The 23683-nt window shown below is 38.7% G+C and overlaps 2 protein-coding genes across 2 annotated transcripts; one reads left to right on the plus strand and one right to left on the minus strand.

The window, feature by feature from the left end:
• The first annotated feature begins 564 nt into the window (after window positions 1-564).
• Window positions 565-5720, plus strand: LOC124255936 (chitotriosidase-1-like). The gene is made up of 9 exons (XM_046689883.1): window positions 565-631; window positions 871-1050; window positions 1403-1565; window positions 2023-2116; window positions 2901-3025; window positions 3215-3341; window positions 3711-4019; window positions 4430-4943; window positions 5527-5720. Exons 1-9 carry the CDS (start codon window positions 565-567, stop codon window positions 5718-5720), a joined length of 1773 nt encoding a protein of 590 aa, XP_046545839.1.
• Window positions 5721-11136: 5416 nt separating this feature from the next.
• Window positions 11137-11955, minus strand: LOC124255937 (adenosine receptor A2b-like). Its single transcript, XM_046689884.1, has one exon. The coding sequence runs from the start codon at window positions 11953-11955 to the stop codon at window positions 11137-11139; it is 819 nt and encodes a 272-aa protein (XP_046545840.1).
• Window positions 11956-23683: the final 11728 nt, after the last annotated feature.

Consider the following 23683-nt stretch of genomic DNA (forward strand, 5'->3'; position numbering starts at 1 on the left):
TCGTAATTATATTAAGGTTGTCATACATGCACCTTCTCTCATTAAAGTCGCATTAACGACCTCACGAACAGAGTGCGAACAATAATCTTTATAAATATTGGTTCAGCATGACTTGACTTAAGAAAATTAGAAAAACAAATTTAACTTCATCTACCAAATTGCAATATCCTTTGTGCAAAACGTATTAGAAAGATATATAATTATCAGGCTGTTTCCAAAAGTTAATGATTCCCGGTTTTAGTATGAAGCATCTCATTATATCCATGACGACATTTAAGGGCTGTATAACCTTCTGTATGTATTTATATTTCACCTTGGTATATTCCTGATAGGAAGAAAGCGCGTGATTCTTTCCCAAGGCGACAAGATTCAAATGTGTTTTTCACTCGCATTTGATGCATTTCAAGAACATGAAACTGATTAAAGTTTAAGAATATGTACTTTAGAGAAGACACGTCCGATATCAAATATAAGAGGTGTTCGCCAACGCTTCAGCATATTTCAAGAATCGGCGACAACGTTTACAATATTGTACGGTATTTCTTTCTTTGCTGCAGGATAAGAATGGCGGTACGGGAGTTATGTGGACTGTTGGCGGTCCTTGCTGTCTTCTCTCCAGTTCTAGTTGAAGGTACGTCCAGTCGTGACGCGCACACAGACATATTATACACCATTATGCTCAGTGTATTGTTCCTGGCAATTGAGTACAATAACAAGTCATTTACTATCATTGTATTTATTTGAAATTATTTTGCACAAAGTCGTTGTCTACTTCGGGAACTGTAAACGAATTTCATATTTCCTTTACACACTGAGAAATCGCTATTTAGAGGTGAATTGCCTGCCTGACATTGAATTTTGAATTTATAGGCAACAAGAAGATTTTCTGCTACTACAGCAGTTTTGCTCAGACAAGAAACGGTATCGGCAAGTTCCTGCCTGAGGATATCGACCCTTACCTCTGCACACATATCATCTACGCCTTCGTCGACATCACCCCAAATGGACGGGACCTTCTTGCTTTCAACTGGAATGACCAGGGACCCAACGGTAAGCTCAAGCATACTTAAATCATGGTGTGAAACTAAGTGCATACATTCATTACGACTTGGTCATTGCTGAAGAGTATCGGCTTCAGTATTATACTAATTAAGGCATATTTTGTCGAATCCCTCTGTAGCATGTCAAAGTTACATGTTTTGAATACAAAAAGCTGTTTTGTGACAAGCATTATTGAAACATACGTAAATCTGACAGGAAGTGTAGCACACAATACAGTGAATTAATCTCATCGTTTCGTAATACTGGTTCTGCGACAGTGCATTATTTAAATACCTATGTTAGTCTCAACGTCTATGCTGGTGAAAAAACTCGAAATCGATACTGTAAAGTTTTCTTACAGGCCTGTACGCCAGAACCATTGCCTTGAAGAACAAGAACCCAGACCTGAAGGTTCTTCTTGCTGTCGGAGGCTGGCAGATCGGCTCCAAGCCATTCATCCCTATGATCAGCAATGAGTACAACAGGCGGTCATGGGTGAAGAACGTCGTCAGATACTTAAGATCGTACGTCATTCTGCTTACATTATACACCTGGCTAGCTATTCTCGAAACTTCTTAAGTCCTACGAACTTCTTAAGCCCATTCTTAACACATTGGCTACGTTCAAAGTTAAGAATTCTTAGGGCTACGAACATTAACTTACGACAATCTTAGCGCTAAGAGAGCTTCGAAAATCTAGGCCCTGGTCCTCTTTGTCTGTTACCCCCGCTTATCCATTCAGAACACACGCGACGATCGAAATGATTATCGGCTCTTTGAACAATGCGATCTCCGCCAAATGACTATTTGCACACGGGCAAATACATTTTACTTTTAAGTCACATGCAATGGTTAATCACCAAGATTAGTGTATAGATTACGAATATGTGAAACTTGACGTTACGCCATTACAGAAATTAATTCCTACGTTTCGTGACATAACGTTGAATAATCCCTAACCTCAATGTCACAATTCTTTCAGAAATAACTTTGATGGGTTCGATATGGACTGGGAATTCCCTGCCACACGTGGCAGCCCCCCTGAGGACAAATACAGGTTCTCCCTGCTGATGAAGGTACGTTTCATCTACCGCACATGTATATCATGTCGACATTCACAATCGTATATTGGCAGTTACAAAATGTCCATGCTATTAACCGCTCTGTAGAGTTTATTGTATATGTCATATAAATGATCATGGGAAAAGCTTCTGCAAAAATAAGAATCCTTAAATTAATCAAATCAACGAAAGCTACAAACTCACACAATCCAATCAACAAATTTTCATTTGTATTCATCCTTAATAAAACAAGAGATTTGTTAATATAGAGTGAGTGAGTGAGTGAGTGAGTTTAGTTTTACGCCGCACTCAGCAATATTCCAGCTATATGGCGGCGGTCTGTAAATAATCGAGTCTGGACCAGACAATCCAGTGATCAACAGCATGAGCATCGATCTGCGCAATTGGGAACCGATGACATGTGTCAACCAAGTCAGCAAAACTGACCACCCGATCCCGTTAGTCGCCTCTTACGACAAGATAGTCGCCTTTTTATGGCAAGCACATGGGTTGCTGAAGACCTATTCTACCCCGGATCTTCACGGGTCTAATATAGAGTGAGTGAGTGCGTGAGTGCGTGAGTGTGTGAGTGGGTGAATGCGTTACGCCCCGTGTAGCAATATTCTAGCAAGATCACGGCAGGGGATACAGTATACAGGAAATAAGCTGGACACTATGTATCAATGTGGGGATTCGAAACTGGGCCTTTGGTGTGACGAGCGAACGCTTTACTTAATAGGCTGCCCCATCGTTCCTTGTCAATACAGAAGGAAAATGTACTAGTCTTTTGTGCTCATAGGAACTGCAAGAAGCTTTCAAAGCCGACGCGTACAACTCGGGCAAGGAGAAGCTACTGCTGACTTGTGCCACCGCTTCAGGCACATACTACATTGACCAGTCCTACGAACCACACAAGCTTGTCAAGTGAGTATTGCTGTGTTAAATAGTCTTATTCATTTATGAAATGCTTCAATGTGAAAGTGTCTCTGAAACCATCGATTCTGGCTTCTCGCTGACAATATGTGTATACATACAGAACGTTATGAACTTGCATACGTCATACGCTTCTACTAGCGTATGCTAGGGGTGTTGACCAACTACGTCTGTCCGCAGGTACATCGACTACATGTTCTTGATGACATACAACTACCACGGTCAGTGGGAGAAACAAACAGGACATCACAGTGGCCTCTGGAAACACAGAAATGATCCTCCAGGCGAGAAGAGTGAGCTTCATCAGGTACAGTTGCCTCCCTTTGATTCAATGTCAGTGAATATGAATGTTAATTCAGTTTAAAGTGTAGATGTTGAAGCTCTACATGCATTACTGGTTCACATACCCTAACGTTACAGCCTAGATGGCTTAAATAATTCTCTCAAGACGTACAGTAAACCCGGGACTCCTTGACTCTCAACTATCCACAAACTCTCCTCAGCGATTGCCAGAAGTGCTTGGAAGGCTCTTGTTAATACGTATTTATCAGTATATTCAAAAGGGACAAAACTCCAACCCAATCTTTTCGGGATTAATCCAAATGAGCTTCATTGTGTCATCCAGATTTGTTGATTTCTGTATACACTGCTGACATCAATGTCATTTGTATTTAAGCAATGGTCAATTGATTACTGGCTTAACATGGGAATGGACAAGGACCGCCTGATTGTAGGAATACCCACCTACGGTATGAGCTTCACCCTGGCTAACCCCCACCAGCACGGCGTGTTCGCCCCAGCCAGAGGCGGCGGCAGGATGGGCAAATACACTAGCGAGACCGGCATCCTCTCTTACTATGAGATCTGCGAGAGCATCAACCGTGAGGGCTGGAAGACTGAATGGATTGATGACCAGGGTGTCCCTTACGCTTACGGCGGAGACCAGTGGGTTGGATTCGAGACCCCAGATAGTATCAAACTGAAGGTAAACAATATCATTCAAACTATTTCCAGTTCTTTTCTGATAAGTCAACAGTCGTGAAGATCTGGGTTAGAATTGTCCTTTGGCAACCCATTCTTGTCGTCAGCGGCGACGAACGAGATCGAGTGGTCGGGATCACTTGGTTGACATATGTCATCGTATCTCAATTCAATGCTCATATTGTTGATCACTGTATTGCCCGATCCAGACAGACCCATTTATATAGCAACGCCATGCAGATGGAATATTGCTAAGTGCGCCGTGAAACAGCAAACAAACTAATTCTGATAAGCCAAAAATATTGCCACAAAACTGACCGCCCATAAATAGCGATACATCTGCAATGTATTTATAAGAAACAAAGGAAAACTGTGAATGGCAAAATTTCATGTTCTGACTGTGTATTTTTCCAGTCTGACAACATAATTAAGCGTGGTCTCGGAGGAGCTTTTGTGTGGTCTGTTGAGATGGATGACTTTAAAGGAAGCTGCGGCAATGGGCGTTATCCTCTTCTCGGCACCATCACCAAGATTCTGAAACCTTACAGTGGACGCAGGGCCAACACCGCTGATTCAGCAACTGTCCCCAGGTGGAAGCCTACCCCCAAGCCTAACCCTATTGCCCAGCCCAAACCCCAGTGGACCAGAAGACCCGCAGGAGCTGAGAAACCCAGAAGTAAATCTCCATGGGCTAAGCCTACCAACAAACCCTCGTGGAGGTCCAAGCCAACATGGAAGCCAAAACCAACATGGAAGCCCAAGAACGACTGGAAGAAATCTGAAAAGAGTTGGGAAAAGGTCAAAACCACCCCCAAGCACTGGAACGTCCGCCCCACGGGAAGACCCAGCATGCCTAAGCATGACCATACAACCCACTCACCCAAACAGAGCCCCTGGCAAAAACCCGGCACAAAACAACCATCAGCAGGTAACTATATAAACAGTAAAACACGATAAACACATTTAACAATCACGACTTCTGGAAAATAGACTACAGGGCATGTAAGTACAATATATACAGAAATGTAGTACAAGCGACAACCGAGTGTGAAATCGGGACAATCGGAAGCGCTCGTTAATTCTCTAAAATAATCCTCAATATGAATTATAAGTCGTTTGATGAAGCCAGATGTGTAGGTATGTGGTAATATAAATGCAATGCATTAATCGAAATGAAAATTGACATATTAATGAACATTAATGTGTAATCGAAATGTAATATAATGATACTGTTCATGTAGCTTCAGACTAACGGAGACCCGTGAATATCCGGGTTAGAATTGGTCTCCAGTAACCAGTACTTGTCGAAAGGGGATCGGGTGGTCAGGCTTGCTGATTTCGTTGACACATGTCCAGATCGATGCTCTTGCTGTTGATCACTGGATTGTCTGGTCCAGACACAATTATTTACAAACCGCCCTCATATAGCTGGAATATTGCTGAGTGCGACGTTAAACAAATGAAATATACTCATTTAGAAAAGATGATAAGCCCAGTGTTATTTGTTGCAGCTGGGAGTATCGACTGCAAACAGCTTGGAGTTGGAATGTTCACTGATCCCGCCTCCTGTGAACGTTTCATCATGTGTTTGCCTGGAGCCTGGCTTGACTACGGACCAATCAAGATGGATTGCCCCGCCGGAACGAAATTTGACGAGAACTTGAAAATATGCAACCACGCCAACAGTGTAGAATGTTATGATTAACTTCCTACTAAGTTCTAATTGCTATATCAACATTTTCGAAATTTATTATCATACGACCGTGTTTATCAAAAGTGTTCTAACCAGTATTCTGTGGACTGATATCTCCTATGTAACTAAGGGTATATGTTACGATGATGAAGTATGTCACGATCTCATGTACAGATAATCATCTATGCACAAATGAAGTATTTCCCCTGTAACATAGCCGATCAAGATGCTCCAAGATGACTATTTATTCCCTCCTTGTACCATTGCGTCCATTGATGTACATTGTCACTAAGGGCTCACTTTCGTCCACGACTCGCTTCCATCTCTACCCTCCCCACAAGTACTGTTAAATGGTTGCTACTGTATTATCCTCTGATTTATTGAACCCCTTTGATCACTGGAACTGAAAACATGATTTCAATGCCCTTTTAAGGAAGCCGACTCGGTGGAATGAAACGAGCCCTTGCTTCACATTTCTTGTCAGTGCCTTTAAACCTTGTCTTCCATTCCTATTTGTTGTCTGACTTCCTGGAAATGCTCAAATTCGTCACAAGATTCACCAATTTACCTTAAGGCATGACAAGTTGTATATTACCTGTCGATATTCTCCATACTCTCAGCATCAACATTGTCATGTACAAATGTATATACACATACCACTTGTACAACTCCAATTATAACCGACCATGTACATTGAGTGTAAATATGACAGTGAATAAAATCACATTCTAATTAATCACGTTGTCTGTTACTCTTCATTCGTGAGGAATTTACCCTGTCATTTACAAGGCGTACTCCATGTCATTGAGTCATAGATTTGACTGCATAACCTAAGGGTGACGACTATGTTACCAGTGTATCACGGTAGTGACTATGTTACCACTGTATCACGGTGGTGGATATATTACCATTTTATCATGGTGGTGACTATGTTACCAATGTACCACGGTGGTTACGATATTACCATTGTATCATGGTGGTGACAATGTAACCATTGTATCACAGTGGTGACTATACTACCAATGTATCACGGTGGTGACTATGTTAATATTGTATCATGGTGGTGATTATATAACCAATGTATCATGGTGTTGACTATGCTTCCAATGTACCACGGTGGTGACTATATTACCAATGAATCATGGTGGTGACTATATTACCAATGTAACACGGTGGTGACTATATTACCATTGAATCATGGTGGTGAATGTATTACCAATGAATCATGGTGGTGACTGCTTCCAATGTACCACGGTGGTGACTATATTACCATCGTGTCATGGTGGTGACTATGTTACCATTATACCACGGTGGTGGATATATTACCATTTTATCATGGTGGTGACTATGGTGGTGACGATATTACCATTGTATCATGGTGGTGACAATGTAACCATTGTATCACAGTGGTGACTATACTACCAATGTATCACGGTGGTGACTATGTTAATATTGTATCATGGTGGTGACTATATAACCAATGTATCATGGTGTTGACTATGCTTCCAATGTACCATGGTGGTGACTATATTACCAATGAATCATGGTGGTGACTATATTACCAATGTAACACGGTGGTGACTATATTACCATTGAATCATGGTGGTGAATATATTACCAATGAATCATGGTGGTGACTATGCCTCCAATGTACCACGGTGGTGACTATATTACCATCGTGTCATGGTGGTGACTATGTTACCATTGTACCACGGTGGTGACTATATCACCAATGTACCACGGTGGTGACTATGCTACCATTGTATCATGATGCTGACTATATAAGCAATGCATCAGGGTGACGACTATATTACCAATGAATCATGGTGGTGACTATATTACCATTGAATCATGGTGATTATATTACCATTGTATCATGGTGGTGACTATGTTACCAGTGTACCACGGTGGTGACTATGTTACCAATGTATCATTGTGGTGACTATGTTACCAATGTATCATGGTGGTGACTATGTTACCAATGTATCATGGTGGTGACTATGTTACCAATGTATCATGGCGGTGACTATATTACCATTGTGTCATGGTGGTGACTATGTTACCATTGTATCAAGGTGGTGACTATGTTACCAATGTATCATTGTGTTGACTATGTTACCAATGTATCATTGTGGTGACTATGTTACCAATGTATCATGGTGGTGACTGTTACAAATGTACCACGGTGGTGACTATATTACCAATTTATCATGGTGGTGATATATATCACCATTGTACAACGATGGTGACTATATTACCATTGAACGACGGTGTTGACTATGATACCAATGTATCATGGTGGTGACTATGTTACCAATGTATCATGGTGGTGACTATGTTACCAATGTATCATGGTGGTGACTATGTTACCAATGTATCATGGCGGTGACTATATTACCATTGTGTCATGGTGGTGACTATGTTACCATTGTATCAAGGTGGTGACTATGTTACCAATGTATCAGTGTGTTGACTATGTTACCAATGTATCATTGTGGTGACTATGTTACCAATGTATCATGGTGGTGACTGTTACAAATGTACCACGGTGGTGACTATATTACCAATTTATCATGGTGGTGATATATATCACCATTGTACAACGATGGTGACTATATTACCATTGAACGACGGTGTTGACTATGATACCAATGTATCATGGTGGTGACTATGTTAGCAATGTATCATTGTGGTGACTGTTACCAATGTACCACGGTGGTGACTATATTACCAATGTATCATGGTGGTGATATATATTACCATTGTATAACGATGGTGACTATATTACCATTGTACGACGGTGTTGACTATGATACCAATGTATCATTGTGGTGACTATGTTACCAATGTATCATTGTGGTGACTATGTTACCAATGTATCATTGTGGTGACTATGTTACCAATGTATCATGGTGGTGACTATGTTACAAATGTACCACGGTGGTGACTGTTACCATTGTATCATGGTGGTGACTGTTACAAACGTACAACTGTGTGTTGACTATGTTACCATTGTATCATTGTGGTGACTGTTACGAATGTACCACGGTGGTGACTATATTACCAATGTATCATGGTGGTGATATATATTACGATTGTATAACGATGGTGACTATATTACCATTGTACGACGGTGTTGACTATGATACCAATGTATCATGTTGGTGACTATGTTACCAATGTATCATTGTGGTGACTATGTCACCAATGTACCACGATGATGACTATGTTACCATTGTGTCATCGTGGTGACTATGTTATTAATGTACCACGGTGGTGACTATTTTACCATTGTATCATGGTGGCGACTTTGTTACCATTGTATCATGGTGGTCGAAAGAACCATAAAACACTGGTCGAGATATTCCTCTAACAAGGATGTTTACTTCCAGGTTCTGAAATAACAGAATGATACAATGTAGCAACTTATATTTAGCACTTATTATCATGAAACAACATTTGTGAATATCCCATTATAATGAAAGTACAGCAATAAGTTCACAATACATGACAATGTCATGCAATGACTGCTCCCAAGTTTCACGAAACTTTCAAAAAGGTCTAGCAAAACTACAGATAGTAAATTCCATGAATTATCACTGAGCATGTTGACTTAATATTGATTCTAAAACTACAAACTGACTCTAAAATCCTGACATTATAACAGAAATCTGCCATATAGTTACAAAACACAATGTATCAGAGCGCACTATTACCACGAAAATAGGATACAGTTTTGCACGTGACCAAATAATTGAACATATCTGTAATTGCAAAAATACTCTGCAAATATTATAATACACCGCCACAAACATGGATATATTATAAGAGTGACATTTGTACCTGAAGAGTGCATCTCGACCGTCTCTGAAACTTTAACATTCAATATATACTTGCTCTCAACAAACTCCTTTTTGACCATCGCGGGTCACTCATGCGCTCGCTCGCAGTAAACTTTTAACAGCCAGGGAGCATCTATTGTATCAAATGTCAACGACTTAAGCCACTACTACGATGTATCTACAGTCAGAGAACTTAACTACTGGTCAAATAAAGATATTATTCCAAACTAGTACACAAAATGCAAAATACTGCTGCACATTTCCTGACTAGAAACAATTCTGCAAAATATTATGATTACATCAGGGAAAACCAAACAAATTGTAGTCATGACCACACTAAATATACACTATTAGTCTCTAAAACCAAAACAGTTACAACATAATAAGACTGTCTGCATGGTATTCAATAATACCAATGTACATAATAAAAATGACAAGCTCTTTATACTGACACACAAATAAAACTAACCATAGCAGAATAATTCAGGTGCAACCTAGCCTTTAAACAACATGTAATATTATTCCAAACAGTGGTGACTATATTACCATAGTGTCATGGTGGTGATTTTGTTACCAATATACCACGGTGGTGACTATATTACCATTGTATCATAGTGGCGACTATGTTACCATTGTATCATGGTAGTGACTATGTTACCAATGTACCACGGTGATGACTATATTACCATTGCATCATGGTGCTGACTATATTACCAATGTACCACGAAGGTGACCATATTACCAATGTACCACGGTGGTGACTATATTACCAATGTACGACTGTGTTGACTATGTTACCAATGTATCATGTGTTGACTATGTTACCAATGTATCATGGTGGTGACTATGTTACCAATGTACCACAGTGGTGACTATATTACCAATGTACCACGGTGGTGACTACGTTACCAATTTACCACGGTGATGACTATATTACCAATTTACCACGGTGGTGACTATATTACCAATGTACAACGGTGGAGTCTAGACTTTGTAAGGACTGCTATTTAATTAATTCTCTTCGATCTGGGAGTCAGACAAAGCAGAAGTCTACAAAACTGGGACAGCTTGTTACGACAAAGGTCCGGTTTCGTTTCAACACAGGTGTAGATCTTATGAAGTCCATTTTGTGGCTCCAACCACCATATTTTTGGAATATTGCTAAAGCCACCCTAACTCACAAAGCAAAAGCACTGATAACGTTCAGCGCCAGTCAGTGAAGACGAAAATCCTTAATATTACCCTTTATCACACAGACTATGGACTGTATTGTCGACTATGGATTTCCCTCCTATAAATTGATGATCCTACTGTTGATCACTGCTGTCAAACCGCTATCCAATCACCAGGTTACCAGCAATGGTGATATTGCTGGAAGATTGCTATTAGCGGCGTAAAACTAAACTCACTCATTCACAACCGGCGTATTGTACTGTCAGTTAATATAGTTCTCAGGGGCAACACGTGTTCTTCTGCAAAACAAAATTCTGCGCATAATCCGGCGGAAGTGGTATGAGGGATACCCAAGGATTATGGGATATATGATAGTGTTGAGGGTGCTTGCGATCATGCCGGCCATGTACAGTTCAAATGGAGCAACCCAGGTTGTTATTGTTGCTATAGTGAAACCCCCTATAATCGATAATCAGCGCCGCGAGGAGAAGCACGTGAGATGCGAAATACAGCTGTCCGACCAAAAGAAGAGCGATTATCAGTTTCCTCTGTCGCTGGGCCTTCTTTAGTTTGAGGAGAACATCTAATGGCGCAAATAGGAGCTTTACTGATGTTTCTTCTTTGTACCGTTTTGTCACTATGATCCCAATGGCTAGGTTCAGCCCTAAGAGAATCGTCATCGTCGGGGCTGCGTTGCCCATGGTGACGAAACACACATATGTCCCCGTCATGACGTAAGCCATGTTGCATGCGGTGAAGTTTAATTGTCTCCTTTGTCTGTCAGCTATGGAGTTGGCGCCCAGCATTGGGATGATAAGACAAACTATTCCATACACCCAGATGAGAATTGTTACTTTCCTCGTCCGGGACGATGTCACGATGGCCGGATACCGGAGAGGACAGAAAATACTGATGCCACGTTCCACGGTCATTGCGAAGAGGAAACTCAAGGGTAAGGTCAAGGACATCAAGGCGGGCGAGTTGAGGGCTACACACGCAAACGGGTTTATTTCAAACACCTCGAAGTCAGCAATGAGACTGAGAGGAGCTGCTACAGTTGATATTAACAGATTGGAAACAGCGAAGCTGACTGCCAAGTGCATGGATCCCTGGTTGGACTCGTGTGTCTTCAAGCGAACTTTGATAAAGATGAAGTTAGTGACGATAGACAGCACGCTTATGACCGTCAGTCCTGTAACATGAACGGTATCATACACTACACCGCGACCCATGAGTCCTGTGATAAATGCTGCTGTCAATATAGGTCTGACTCTCCGATAGGTTCTGATCAGGGCGTGAAAGGTTTGGAAGGTATTGTCCTCAGACCCATGTAACCACTCATTGTGATTAATGTTTTGACGAACTTTATTGGAAGTACTTGGAAGTAGCAGTTTGCTGTGGTCGTTTAGGTACAGGGGTAGAGGCCGTAATGACAGGTGGTCGCTTTGTCACTGGAAACCAAGGCTGCCGCAACAGTTGATCTTGTGGCAGGTAGCATACTTCGGGTCCTTTCCTTTTTTAAAAAAAAGTATCAGAATGAATCAATCATGATAAATATGTTGTCACGTAAAATATCTGTTCACACAGAACAAACATTCTTTTCAACCCTTTTATGATTTTCATATACGTTTAATAGATTTTTCTCATCACTTGGGATCATGTCACCAGTGTTTCAGTGACAGTTGCAATAGACGACAAGTTAAATGTTATTATGTTATTCGCGAGTAATGTCTCTTTATTTGTGTGTGACTACAATTGGGAATGGACCAAAAGGAAAAATACAGTACTGTAACGTTGAATTTTCCGGGAGTGGGTATGCTTTTACGCCGCTTTTAGCAATATTCACTACCGGAAATCACACAGCATTCCCATGTTGAGATTCGAACTCAGCCTTCTGCGTGGCGGCTACACTCATGTGGCTATCTTACCGCTGATACTATCTGTTAAAGCAAACATCCTCGTTGAGAACAGATCGACTCGCGACAATAATTCTGATGATAAACTGTATCTGTTTCGGGCGTAACAAATGTTATTCGGAATGACATGATTATCATCACGTGAATTATGGTTCCATCACACGATTACCCTATCCATCAAACACTGCATCAGTTGTGATCAAAGACAGACAACAGTATCACCGTGCAGGGCAATAGAACATTACTGCACTATCATGTTAATAGCTTTTAGAATTATCACCTGCAAATACATCCGTGACAGCCTTACTCATAAAGGGAATACTGAGGGTATGTGTCATGTCAACGGATCCCGTGTACATATAGGCATCTCAGGATTGACATGAACAGTGGAGAAGTGGATAGATCGTAAGTGGTATATCCCTTTTGTCCATACAGGAGCTTTACCTACAAATACATCCTGATTATATACCCCTGCTCGTACTACTAATGATGTCAGTTAACCCTGAATAGATTCATTCACTAAGTTATCAAGGACAGTCATTGTACCATCTAATGTATCTGTGTAGACTATGAATATATCCCCCGCAGTGATATTGCTGGAATATTGCTAAAGGCGGCGTAAAGCCATACTCACTCACTCCAGCAAAAGGTCGCTATACACGATGTTTGAAAGTGAATCTGAATTGCACTGTTTCAGCTGATTCAGTTTTCATTCGTTGATGTCATGGTTAGTGGAAATAGTGTTAGTCGTTGAAACATTATGGTTTCAGTGCACAAATATATAATTAAAGGAAAATTTAAAAAATTAAGTTAAATTAGGAAAGTTGATAATATTATATTCTTCAATGAAGTTTAGTTTTTAAAAGCCTTAACATTTGTTCTTTTTCCATTCGTTACTGTTTATCATTGTTAAACAATTGATAAAACGGAACGAAAGTAAACTGGCCTTTCCCGCATTCATCAATGTGTTTACGTACATTTATACATCGCACATTTGGATCTCAAACTTGATATCTGTTGTACAGTGACTCGGCCCTTTAGTTGCATACCAGTTTCCCAATGTAAGGCACACCACATCCCACACACGTTAAAACATTTATAACATCTTTGCTGCGGTAGTCCATGTCCGTCTCTGTATTTGTTTCTTTTGTTTTCAATAGTAAACACTCCTCTTGCCATTGCATATGTAATATCTACTTTTGTGTGTCGTGGGTGTGTATAAATATATATATATATATATATTGCTGAGTGCGGCTTTAGACAGTCCAACAAACAATACTGAGATGCCCATACACTGTGATTGTGTGTACATGTTTCCACCTTACATCAGCTTTGTGATTGGGCTATTGTACAGAAAAGTAATTGTACAATGAAATGCATTTGCATATTTTTAAACGAAATCTCTCGCCATATTTCGTGGGTATCCTACCAAAACTTCGAAAGACTAAAACACCAAACCATACGGTCCATCGCACAGCCAATCTCCTGCCTCATCCCTCAGGAACTGAAACAACCCAACTTAACCTGAAGTATTCTCCCAAAACCTCTGCAACAGTTTATCTTAGGTGACTGAATTCAGTTTTACGCCGCATTTAGCAATATTCCAGCAACATCACGGCGGGGAACACCAGTACAGAAATGGGTTTCAGACATTGTAACCATGTGGGGACTCGAACCCGGGTCTTCAGCGTGACGAGCGAACGCTTTAACCATTAGCCTACCCCACCGACCCTATACATCGCAGATGAGGAATGGGATACAAAAACAATTTCCAGAGCATGACATCATTTTATTATGTTTCACAGCACATGATACCCTTGTATTTTCCTGTCTGACAGCATATCTAAGACATGGTATTGTTCTATCATGATGTCTGACAGCATATCTAACACATGGTATTGTTCTATCATGATGTCTGGTAGCATATCTATGACATGGTATTGTTCTATCACGATGTCTGGCAGCATATCTAAGACATGGTATTTTTCTATCATGATGTCTGACTGCATATCTAAGACATGGTATTGTTCTATCATGATGTCTGGTAGCATATGTAAGACATGGTATTGTTCTATCATGATGTCTGGTAGCATATGTAAGACATGGTACTGTTCTATCATTATGTCTGGTAGCATATGTAAGACATGGTATTGTTCTATCATGATGTCTGGTAGCATATGTAAGACATGGTATTGTTCTATCATGATGTCTGACAGCATATCTAAGACATGGTATTGTTCTATCATGATGTCTGGTAGCATATGTAAGACATGGTATTGTTCTATCATGATGTCTGGTAGCATATGTAAGACATGGTATTGTTTTATCATGATGTCTGGTAGCATATGTAAGACATGGTATTGTTCTATCATGATGTCTGGTAGCATATGTAAGACATGGTATTGTTCTATCATGATGTCTGGTAGCATATGTAAGACATGGTATTGTTCTATCATGATGTCTGGTAGCATATCTAAGACATGGTATTGTTCTATCATGATGTCTGACAGCATATCTAAGACATGGTATTGTTCTATCATGATGTCTGACAGCATATCTAAGACATGGTATTGTTCTATCATGATGTCTGACAGCATATGTAAGACATGGTATTGTTCTATCATGATGTCTGGTAGCATATGTAAGACATGGTATTGTTCTATCATGATGTCTGGTAGCATATGTAAGACATGGTATTGTTCTATCATGATGTCTGGTAGCATATGTAAGACATGGTATTGTTCTATCATGATGTCTGGTAGCATATGTAAGACATGGTATTGTTCTATCATGATGTCTGGTAGCATATGTAAGACATGGTATTGTTCTATCATGATGTCTGGTAGCATATGTAAGACATGGTATTGTTCTATCATGATGTCTGACAGCATATGTAAGACATGGTATTGTTCTATCATGATGTCTGGTAGCATATCTAAGACATGGTATTGTTCTATCATGATGTCTGACAGCATATGTAAGACATGGTATTGTTCTATCATGATGTCTCACAGCATATCTAAGACATGGTATTGTTCTATCATGATGTCTGACAGCATATCTAAGACATGGTATTGTTCTATCATGATGTCTGACAGCATATGTAAGACATGGTATTGTTCTATCATGATGTCTGACAGCATATGTAAGACATGGTATTGTTCTATCATGATGTCTGACAGCATATGTAAGACATGGTATTGTTCTATCATGATGTCTGGTAGCATATGTAAGACATGGTATTGTTCTATCATGATGTCTGGTAGCATATGTAAGACATGGTATTGTTCTATCATGATGTCTGGTAGCATATGTAAGACATGGTATTGTTCTATCATGATGTCTGGTAGCATATGTAAGACATGGTATTGTTCTATCATGATGTCTGGTAGCATATGTAAGACATGGTATTGTTCTATCATGATGTCTGACAGCATATCTAAGACATGGTATTGTTCTATCATGATGTCTGACAGCATATGTAAGACATGGTATTGTTCTATCATGATGTCTGACAGCATATGTAAGACATGGTATTGTTCTATCATGATGTCTGACAGCATATCTAAGACATGGTATTGTTCTATCATGATGTCTGGTAGCATATGTAAGACATGGTATTGTTCTATCATGATGTCTGACAGCATATCTAAGACATGGTATTGTTCTATCATGATGTCTGGTAGCATATCTAAGACATGGTATTGTTCTATCATGATGCGTGATAGCATATGTAAGACATGGTATTGTTCTATCATGATGTCTGGTAGCATATGTAAGACATGGTATTGTTCTATCATGATGTCTGGTAGCATATGTAAGACATGGTATTGTTCTATCATGATGTCTGACAGCATATCTAAGACATGGTATTGTTCTATCATGATGTCTGACAGCATATCTAAGACATGGTATTGTTCTATCATGATGTCTGGTAGCATATGTAAGACATGGTATTGTTCTATCATGATGTCTGGTAGCATATCTAAGACATGGTATTGTTCTATCATGATGCGTGATAGCATATGTAAGACATGGTATTGTTCTATCATGATGTCTGGTAGCATATGTAAGACATGGTATTGTTCTATCATGATGTCTGGTAGCATATGTAAGACATGGTATTGTTCTATCATGATGTCTGACAATATATCTAAGACATGGTATTGTTCTATCATGATGTCTGACAGCATATCTAAGACATGGTATTGTTCTATCATGATGTCTGACAGCATATCTAAGACATGGTATTGTTCTATCATGATGTCTGACAGCATATGTAAGACATGGTATTGTTCTATCATGATGTCTGACAGCATATCTAAGACATGGTATTGTTCTATCATGATGTCTGACAGCATATGTAAGACATGGTATTGTTCTATCATGATGTCTGGTAGCATATGTAAGACATGGTATTGTTCTATCATGATGTCTGGTAGCATATGTAAGACATGGTATTGTTCTATCATGATGTCTGGTAGCATATGTAAGACATGGTATTGTTCTATCATGATGTCTGGTAGCATATGTAAGACATGGTATTGTTCTATCATGATGTCTGGTAGCATATGTAAGACATGGTATTGTTCTATCATGATGTCTGGTAGCATATGTAAGACATGGTATTGTTCTATCATGATGTCTGGTAGCATATGTAAGACATGGTATTGTTCTATCATGATGTCTGGTAGCATATGTAAGACATGGTATTGTTCTATCATGATGTCTGACAGCATATCTAAGACATGGTATTGTTCTATCATGATGTCTGGTAGCATATGTAAGACATGGTATTGTTCTATCATGATGTCTGGTAGCATATGTAAGACATGGTATTGTTCTATCATGATGTCTGACAGCATATGTAAGACATGGTATTGTTCTATCATGATGTCTGGTAGCATATGTAAGACATGGTATTGTTCTATCATGATGTCTGGTAGCATATGTAAGACATGGTATTGTTCTATCATGATGTCTGGTAGCATATGTAAGACATGGTATTGTTCTATCATGATGTCTGGTAGCATATGTAAGACATGGTATTGTTCATATCATGATGTCTGGTAGCATATGTAAGACATGGTATTGTTCTATCATGATGTCTGGTAGCATATGTAAGACATGGTATTGTTCTATCATGATGTCTGGTAGCATATGTAAGACATGGTATTGTTCTATCATGATGTCTGGTAGCATATGTAAGACATGGTATTGTTCTATCATGATGTCTGACAGCATATGTAAGACATGGTATTGTTCTATCATGATGTCTGACAGCATATGTAAGACATGGTATTGTTCTATCATGATGTCTGACAGCATATGTAAGACATGGTATTGTTCTATCATGATGTCTGGTAGCATATGTAAGACATGGTATTGTTCTATCATGATGTCTGACAGCATATGTAAGACATGGTATTGTTCTATCATGATGTCTGGCAGCATATGTAAGACATGGTATTGTTCTATCATGATGTCTGGTAGCATATGTAAGACATGGTATTGTTCTATCATGATGTCTGGTAGCATATCTAAGACATGGTATTGTTCATGATGTCATGCATATAAGACATGGTATTGTTCTATCATGATGTCTGGTAGCATATGTAAGACATGGTATTGTTCTATCATGATGTCTGGTAGCATATGTAAGACATGGTATTGTTCTATCATGATGTCTGGTAGCATATGTAAGACATGGTATTGTTCTATCATGATGTCTGGTAGCATATGTAAGACATGGTATTGTTCTATCATGATGTCTGGTAGCATATGTAAGACATGGTATTGTTCTATCATGATGTCTGGTAGCATATGTAAGACATGGTATTGTTCTATCATGATGTCTGACAGCATATGTAAGACATGGTATTGTTCTATCATGATGTCTGGTAGCATATGTAAGACATGTATTGTTCTATCATGATGTCTGGTAGCATATTAAGACATGGTATTGTTCTATCATGATGTCTGGTAGCATATGTAAGACATGGTATTGTTCTATCATGATGTCTGGTAGCATATGTAAGACATGGTATTGTTCTATCATGATGTCTGACAGCATATGTAAGACATGGTATTGTTCTATCATGATGTCTGGTAGCATATCTAAGACATGGTATTGTTCTATCATGATGTCTGGTAGCATATGTAAGACATGGTATTGTTCTATCATGATGTCTGACAGCATATGTAAGACATGGTATTGTTCTATCATGATGTCTGGTAGCATATGTAAGACATGGTATTGTTCTATCATGATGTCTGACAGCATATCTAAGACATGGTATTGTTCTATCATGATGTCTGACAGCATATCTAAGACATGGTATTGTTCTATCATGATGTCTGGTAGCATATGTAAGACATGGTATTGTTCTATCATGATGTCTGGTAGCATATGTAAGACATGGTATTGTTCTATCATGATGTCTGGTAGCATATGTAAGACATGGTATTGTTCTATCATGATGTCTGGTAGCATATGTAAGACATGGTATTGTTCTATCATGATGTCTGGTAGCATATGTAAGACATGGTATTGTTCTATCATGATGTCTGGTAGCATATGTAAGACATGGTATTGTTCTATCATGATGTCTGGTAGCATATCTAAGACATGGTATTGTTCTATCATCATGATGTCTGACAGCATATCTAAGACATGGTATTGTTCTATCATGATGTCTGGTAGCATATGTAAGACATGGTATTGTTCTATCATGATGTCTGGTAGCATATAAGACATGGTATTGTTCTATCATGATGTCTGGTAGCATATGTAAGACATGGTATTGTTCTATCATGATGTCTGGTAGCATATGTAAGACATGGTATTGTTCTATCATGATGTCTGGTAGCATATGTAAGACATGGTATTGTTCTATCATGATGTCTGACAGCATATCTAAGACATGGTATTGTTCTATCATGATGTCTGGTAGCATATGTAAGACATGGTATTGTTCTATCATGATGTCTGGTAGCATATGTAAGACATGGTATTGTTCTATCATGATGTCTGGTAGCATATGTAAGACATGGTATTGTTCTATCATGATGTCTGGTAGCATATGTAAGACATGGTATTGTTCTATCATGATGTCTGACAGCATATCTAAGACATGGTATTGTTCTATCATGATGTCTGGTAGCATATGTAAGACATGGTATTGTTCTATCATGATGTCTGGTAGCATATGTAAGACATGGTATTGTTCTATCATGATGTCTGGTAGCATATGTAAGACATGGTATTGTTCTATCATGATGTCTGGTAGCATATGTAAGACATGGTATTGTTCTATCATGATGTCTGGTAGCATATGTAAGACATGGTATTGTTCTATCATGATGTCTGGTAGCATATCTAAGACATGGTATTGTTCTATCATGATGTCTGATAGCATATGTAAGACATGGTATTGTTCTATCATGACATGGTAGCATATGTAAGACATGGTATTGTTCTATCATGATGTCTGGTAGCATATGTAAGACATGGTATTGTTCTATCATGATGTCTGACAGCATATCTAAGACATGGTATTGTTCTATCATGATGTCTGACAGCATATCTAAGACATGGTATTGTTCTATCATGATCATGATGTCTGGCAGCATATCTAAGACATGGTATTGTTCTATCATGATGTCTGGTAGCATATGTAAGACATGGTATTGTTCTATCATGATGTCTGGTAGCATATCTAAGACATGGTATTGTTCTATCATGATGTCTGGTAGCATATGTAAGACATGGTATTGTTCTATCATGATGTCTGACAGCATATGTAAGACATGGTATTGTTCTATCATGATGTCTGGTAGCATATGTAAGACATGGTATTGTTCTATCATGATGTCTGGTAGCATATGTAAGACATGGTATTGTTCTATCATGATGTCTGACAGCATATGTAAGACATGGTATTGTTCTATCATGATGTCTGGTAGCATATGTAAGACATGGTATTGTTCTATCATGATGTCTGGTAGCATATGTAAGACATGGTATTGTTCTATCATGATGTCTGACAGCATATCTAAGACATGGTATTGTTCTATCATGATGTCTGACAGCATATCTAAGACATGGTATTGTTCTATCATGATGTCTGACAGCATATCTAAGACATGGTATTGTTCTATCATGATGTCTGACAGCATATGTAAGACATGGTATTGTTCTATCATGATGTCTGGACAGCATATGTAAGACATGGTATTGTTCTATCATGATGTCTGGTAGCATATGTAAGACATGGTATTGTTCTATCATGATGTCTGGTAGCATATGTAAGACATGGTATTGTTCTATCATGATGTCTGGTAGCATATGTAAGACATGGTATTGTTCTATCATGATGTCTGGTAGCATATGTAAGACATGGTATTGTTCTATCATGATGTCTGATAGCATATGTAAGACATGGTATTGTTCTATCATGATGTCTGGTAGCATATGTAAGACATGGTATTGTTCTATCATGATGTCTGGTAGCATATGTAAGACATGGTATTGTTCTATCATGATGTCTGGTAGCATATGTAAGACATGGTATTGTTCTATCATGATGTCTGACAGCATGTAAGACATGGTATTGTTCTATCATGATGTCTGGTAGCATATGTAAGACATGGTATTGTTCTATCATGATGTCTGGTAGCATATGTAAGACATGGTATTGTTCTATCATGATGTCTGACAGCATATGTAAGACATGGTATTGTTCTATCATGATGTCTGACAGCATATGTAAGACATGGTATTGTTCTATCATGATGTCTGACAGCATATCTAAGACATGGTATTGTTCTATCATGATGTCTGACAGCATATGTAAGACATGGTATTGTTCTATCATGATGTCTGGTAGCATATGTAAGACATGGTATTGTTCTATCATGATGTCTGACAGCATATGTAAGACATGGTATTGTTCTATCATGATGTCTGGTAGCATATGTAAGACATGGTATTGTTCTATCATGATGTCTGACAGCATATCTAAGACATGGTATTGTTCTATCATGATGTCTGGTAGCATATGTAAGACATGGTATTGTTCTATCATGATGTCTGGTAGCATATGTAAGACATGGTATTGTTCTATCATGATGTCTGGTAGCATATGTAAGACATGGTATTGTTCTATCATGATGTCTGGTAGCATATGTAAGACATGGTATTGTTCTATCATGATGTCTGGTAGCATATGTAAGACATGGTATTGTTCTATCATGATGTAAGACATGGTATTGTTCTATCATGATGTCTGACAGCATATCTAAGACATGGTATTGTTCTATCATGATGTCTGGTAGCATATGTAAGACATGGTATTGTTCTATCATGATGTCTGACAGCATATGTAAGACATGGTATTGTTCTATCATGATGTCTGACAGCATATCTAAGACATGGTATTGTTCTATCATGATGTCTGACAGCATATCTAAGACATGGTATTGTTCTATCATGATGTCTGACAGCATATGTAAGACATGGTATTGTTCTATCATGATGTCTGACAGCATATCTAAGACATGGTATTGTTCTATCATGATGTCTGACAGCATATCTAAGACATGGTATTGTTCTATCATGATGTCTGGTAGCATATGTAAGACATGGTATTGTTCTATCATGATGTCTGACAGCATATGTAAGACATGGTATTGTTCTATCATGATGTCTGACAGCATATGTAAGACATGGTATTGTTCTATCATGATGTCTGACAGCATATGTAAGACATGGTATTGTTCTATCATGATGTCTGACAGCATATCTAAGACATGGTATTGTTCTATCATGATGTCTGGTAGCATATGTAAGACATGGTATTGTTCTATCATGATGTCTGGTAGCATATGTAAGACATGGTATTGTTCTATCATGATGTCTGGTAGCATATGTAAGACATGGTATTGTTCTATCATGATGTCTGGTAGCATATGTAAGACATGGTATTGTTCTATCATGATGTCTGACAGCATATCTAAGACATGGTATTGTTCTATCATGATGTCATATCTAAGACATGGTAGCATATGTAAGACATGGTATTGTTCTATCATGATGTCTGGTAGCATATGTAAGACATGGTATTGTTCTATCATGATGTCTGGTAGCATATGTAAGACATGGTATTGTTCTATCATGATGTCTGACAGCATATGTAAGACATGGTATTGTTCTATCATGATGTCTGGTAGCATATGTAAGACATGGTATTGTTCTATCATGATGTCTGGTAGCATATGTAAGACATGGTATTGTTCTATCATGATGTCTGACAGCATATCTAAGACATGGTATTGTTCTATCATGATGTCTGGTAGCATATGTAAGACATGGTATTGTTCTATCATGATGTCTGGTAGCATATGTAAGACATGGTATTGTTCTATCATGATGTCTGGTAGCATATGTAAGACATGGTATTGTTCTATCATGATGTCTGACAGCATATCTAAGACATGGTATTGTTCTATCATGATGTCTGACAGCATATCTAAGACATGGTATTGTTCTATCATGATGTCTGACAGCATATCTAAGACATGGTATTGTTCTATCATGATGTCTGACAGCATATCTAAGACATGGTATTGTTCTATCATGATGTCTGACAGCATATGTAAGACATGGTATTGTTCTATCATGATGTCTGACAGCATATCTAAGACATGGTATTGTTCTATCATGATGTCTGGTAGCATATGTAAGACATGGTATTGTTCTATCATGATGTCTGACAGCATATCTAAGACATGGTATTGTTCTATCATGATGTCTGACAGCATATCTAAGACATGGTATTGTTCTATCATGATGTCTGACAGCATATCTAAGACATGGTATTGTTCTATCATGATGTCTGACAGCATATGTAAGACATGGTATTGTTCTATCATGATGTCTGACAGCATATGTAAGACATGGTATTGTTCTATCATGATGTCTGGTAGCATATGTAAGACATGGTATTGTTCTATCATGATGTCTGGTAGCATATGTAAGACATGG

Source organism: Haliotis rubra, unplaced genomic scaffold (genome assembly GCF_003918875.1).
Source record: "Haliotis rubra isolate DU_JTF1 unplaced genomic scaffold, ASM391887v1 Scf613, whole genome shotgun sequence".
Taxonomy (NCBI): domain Eukaryota; kingdom Metazoa; phylum Mollusca; class Gastropoda; order Lepetellida; family Haliotidae; genus Haliotis; species Haliotis rubra.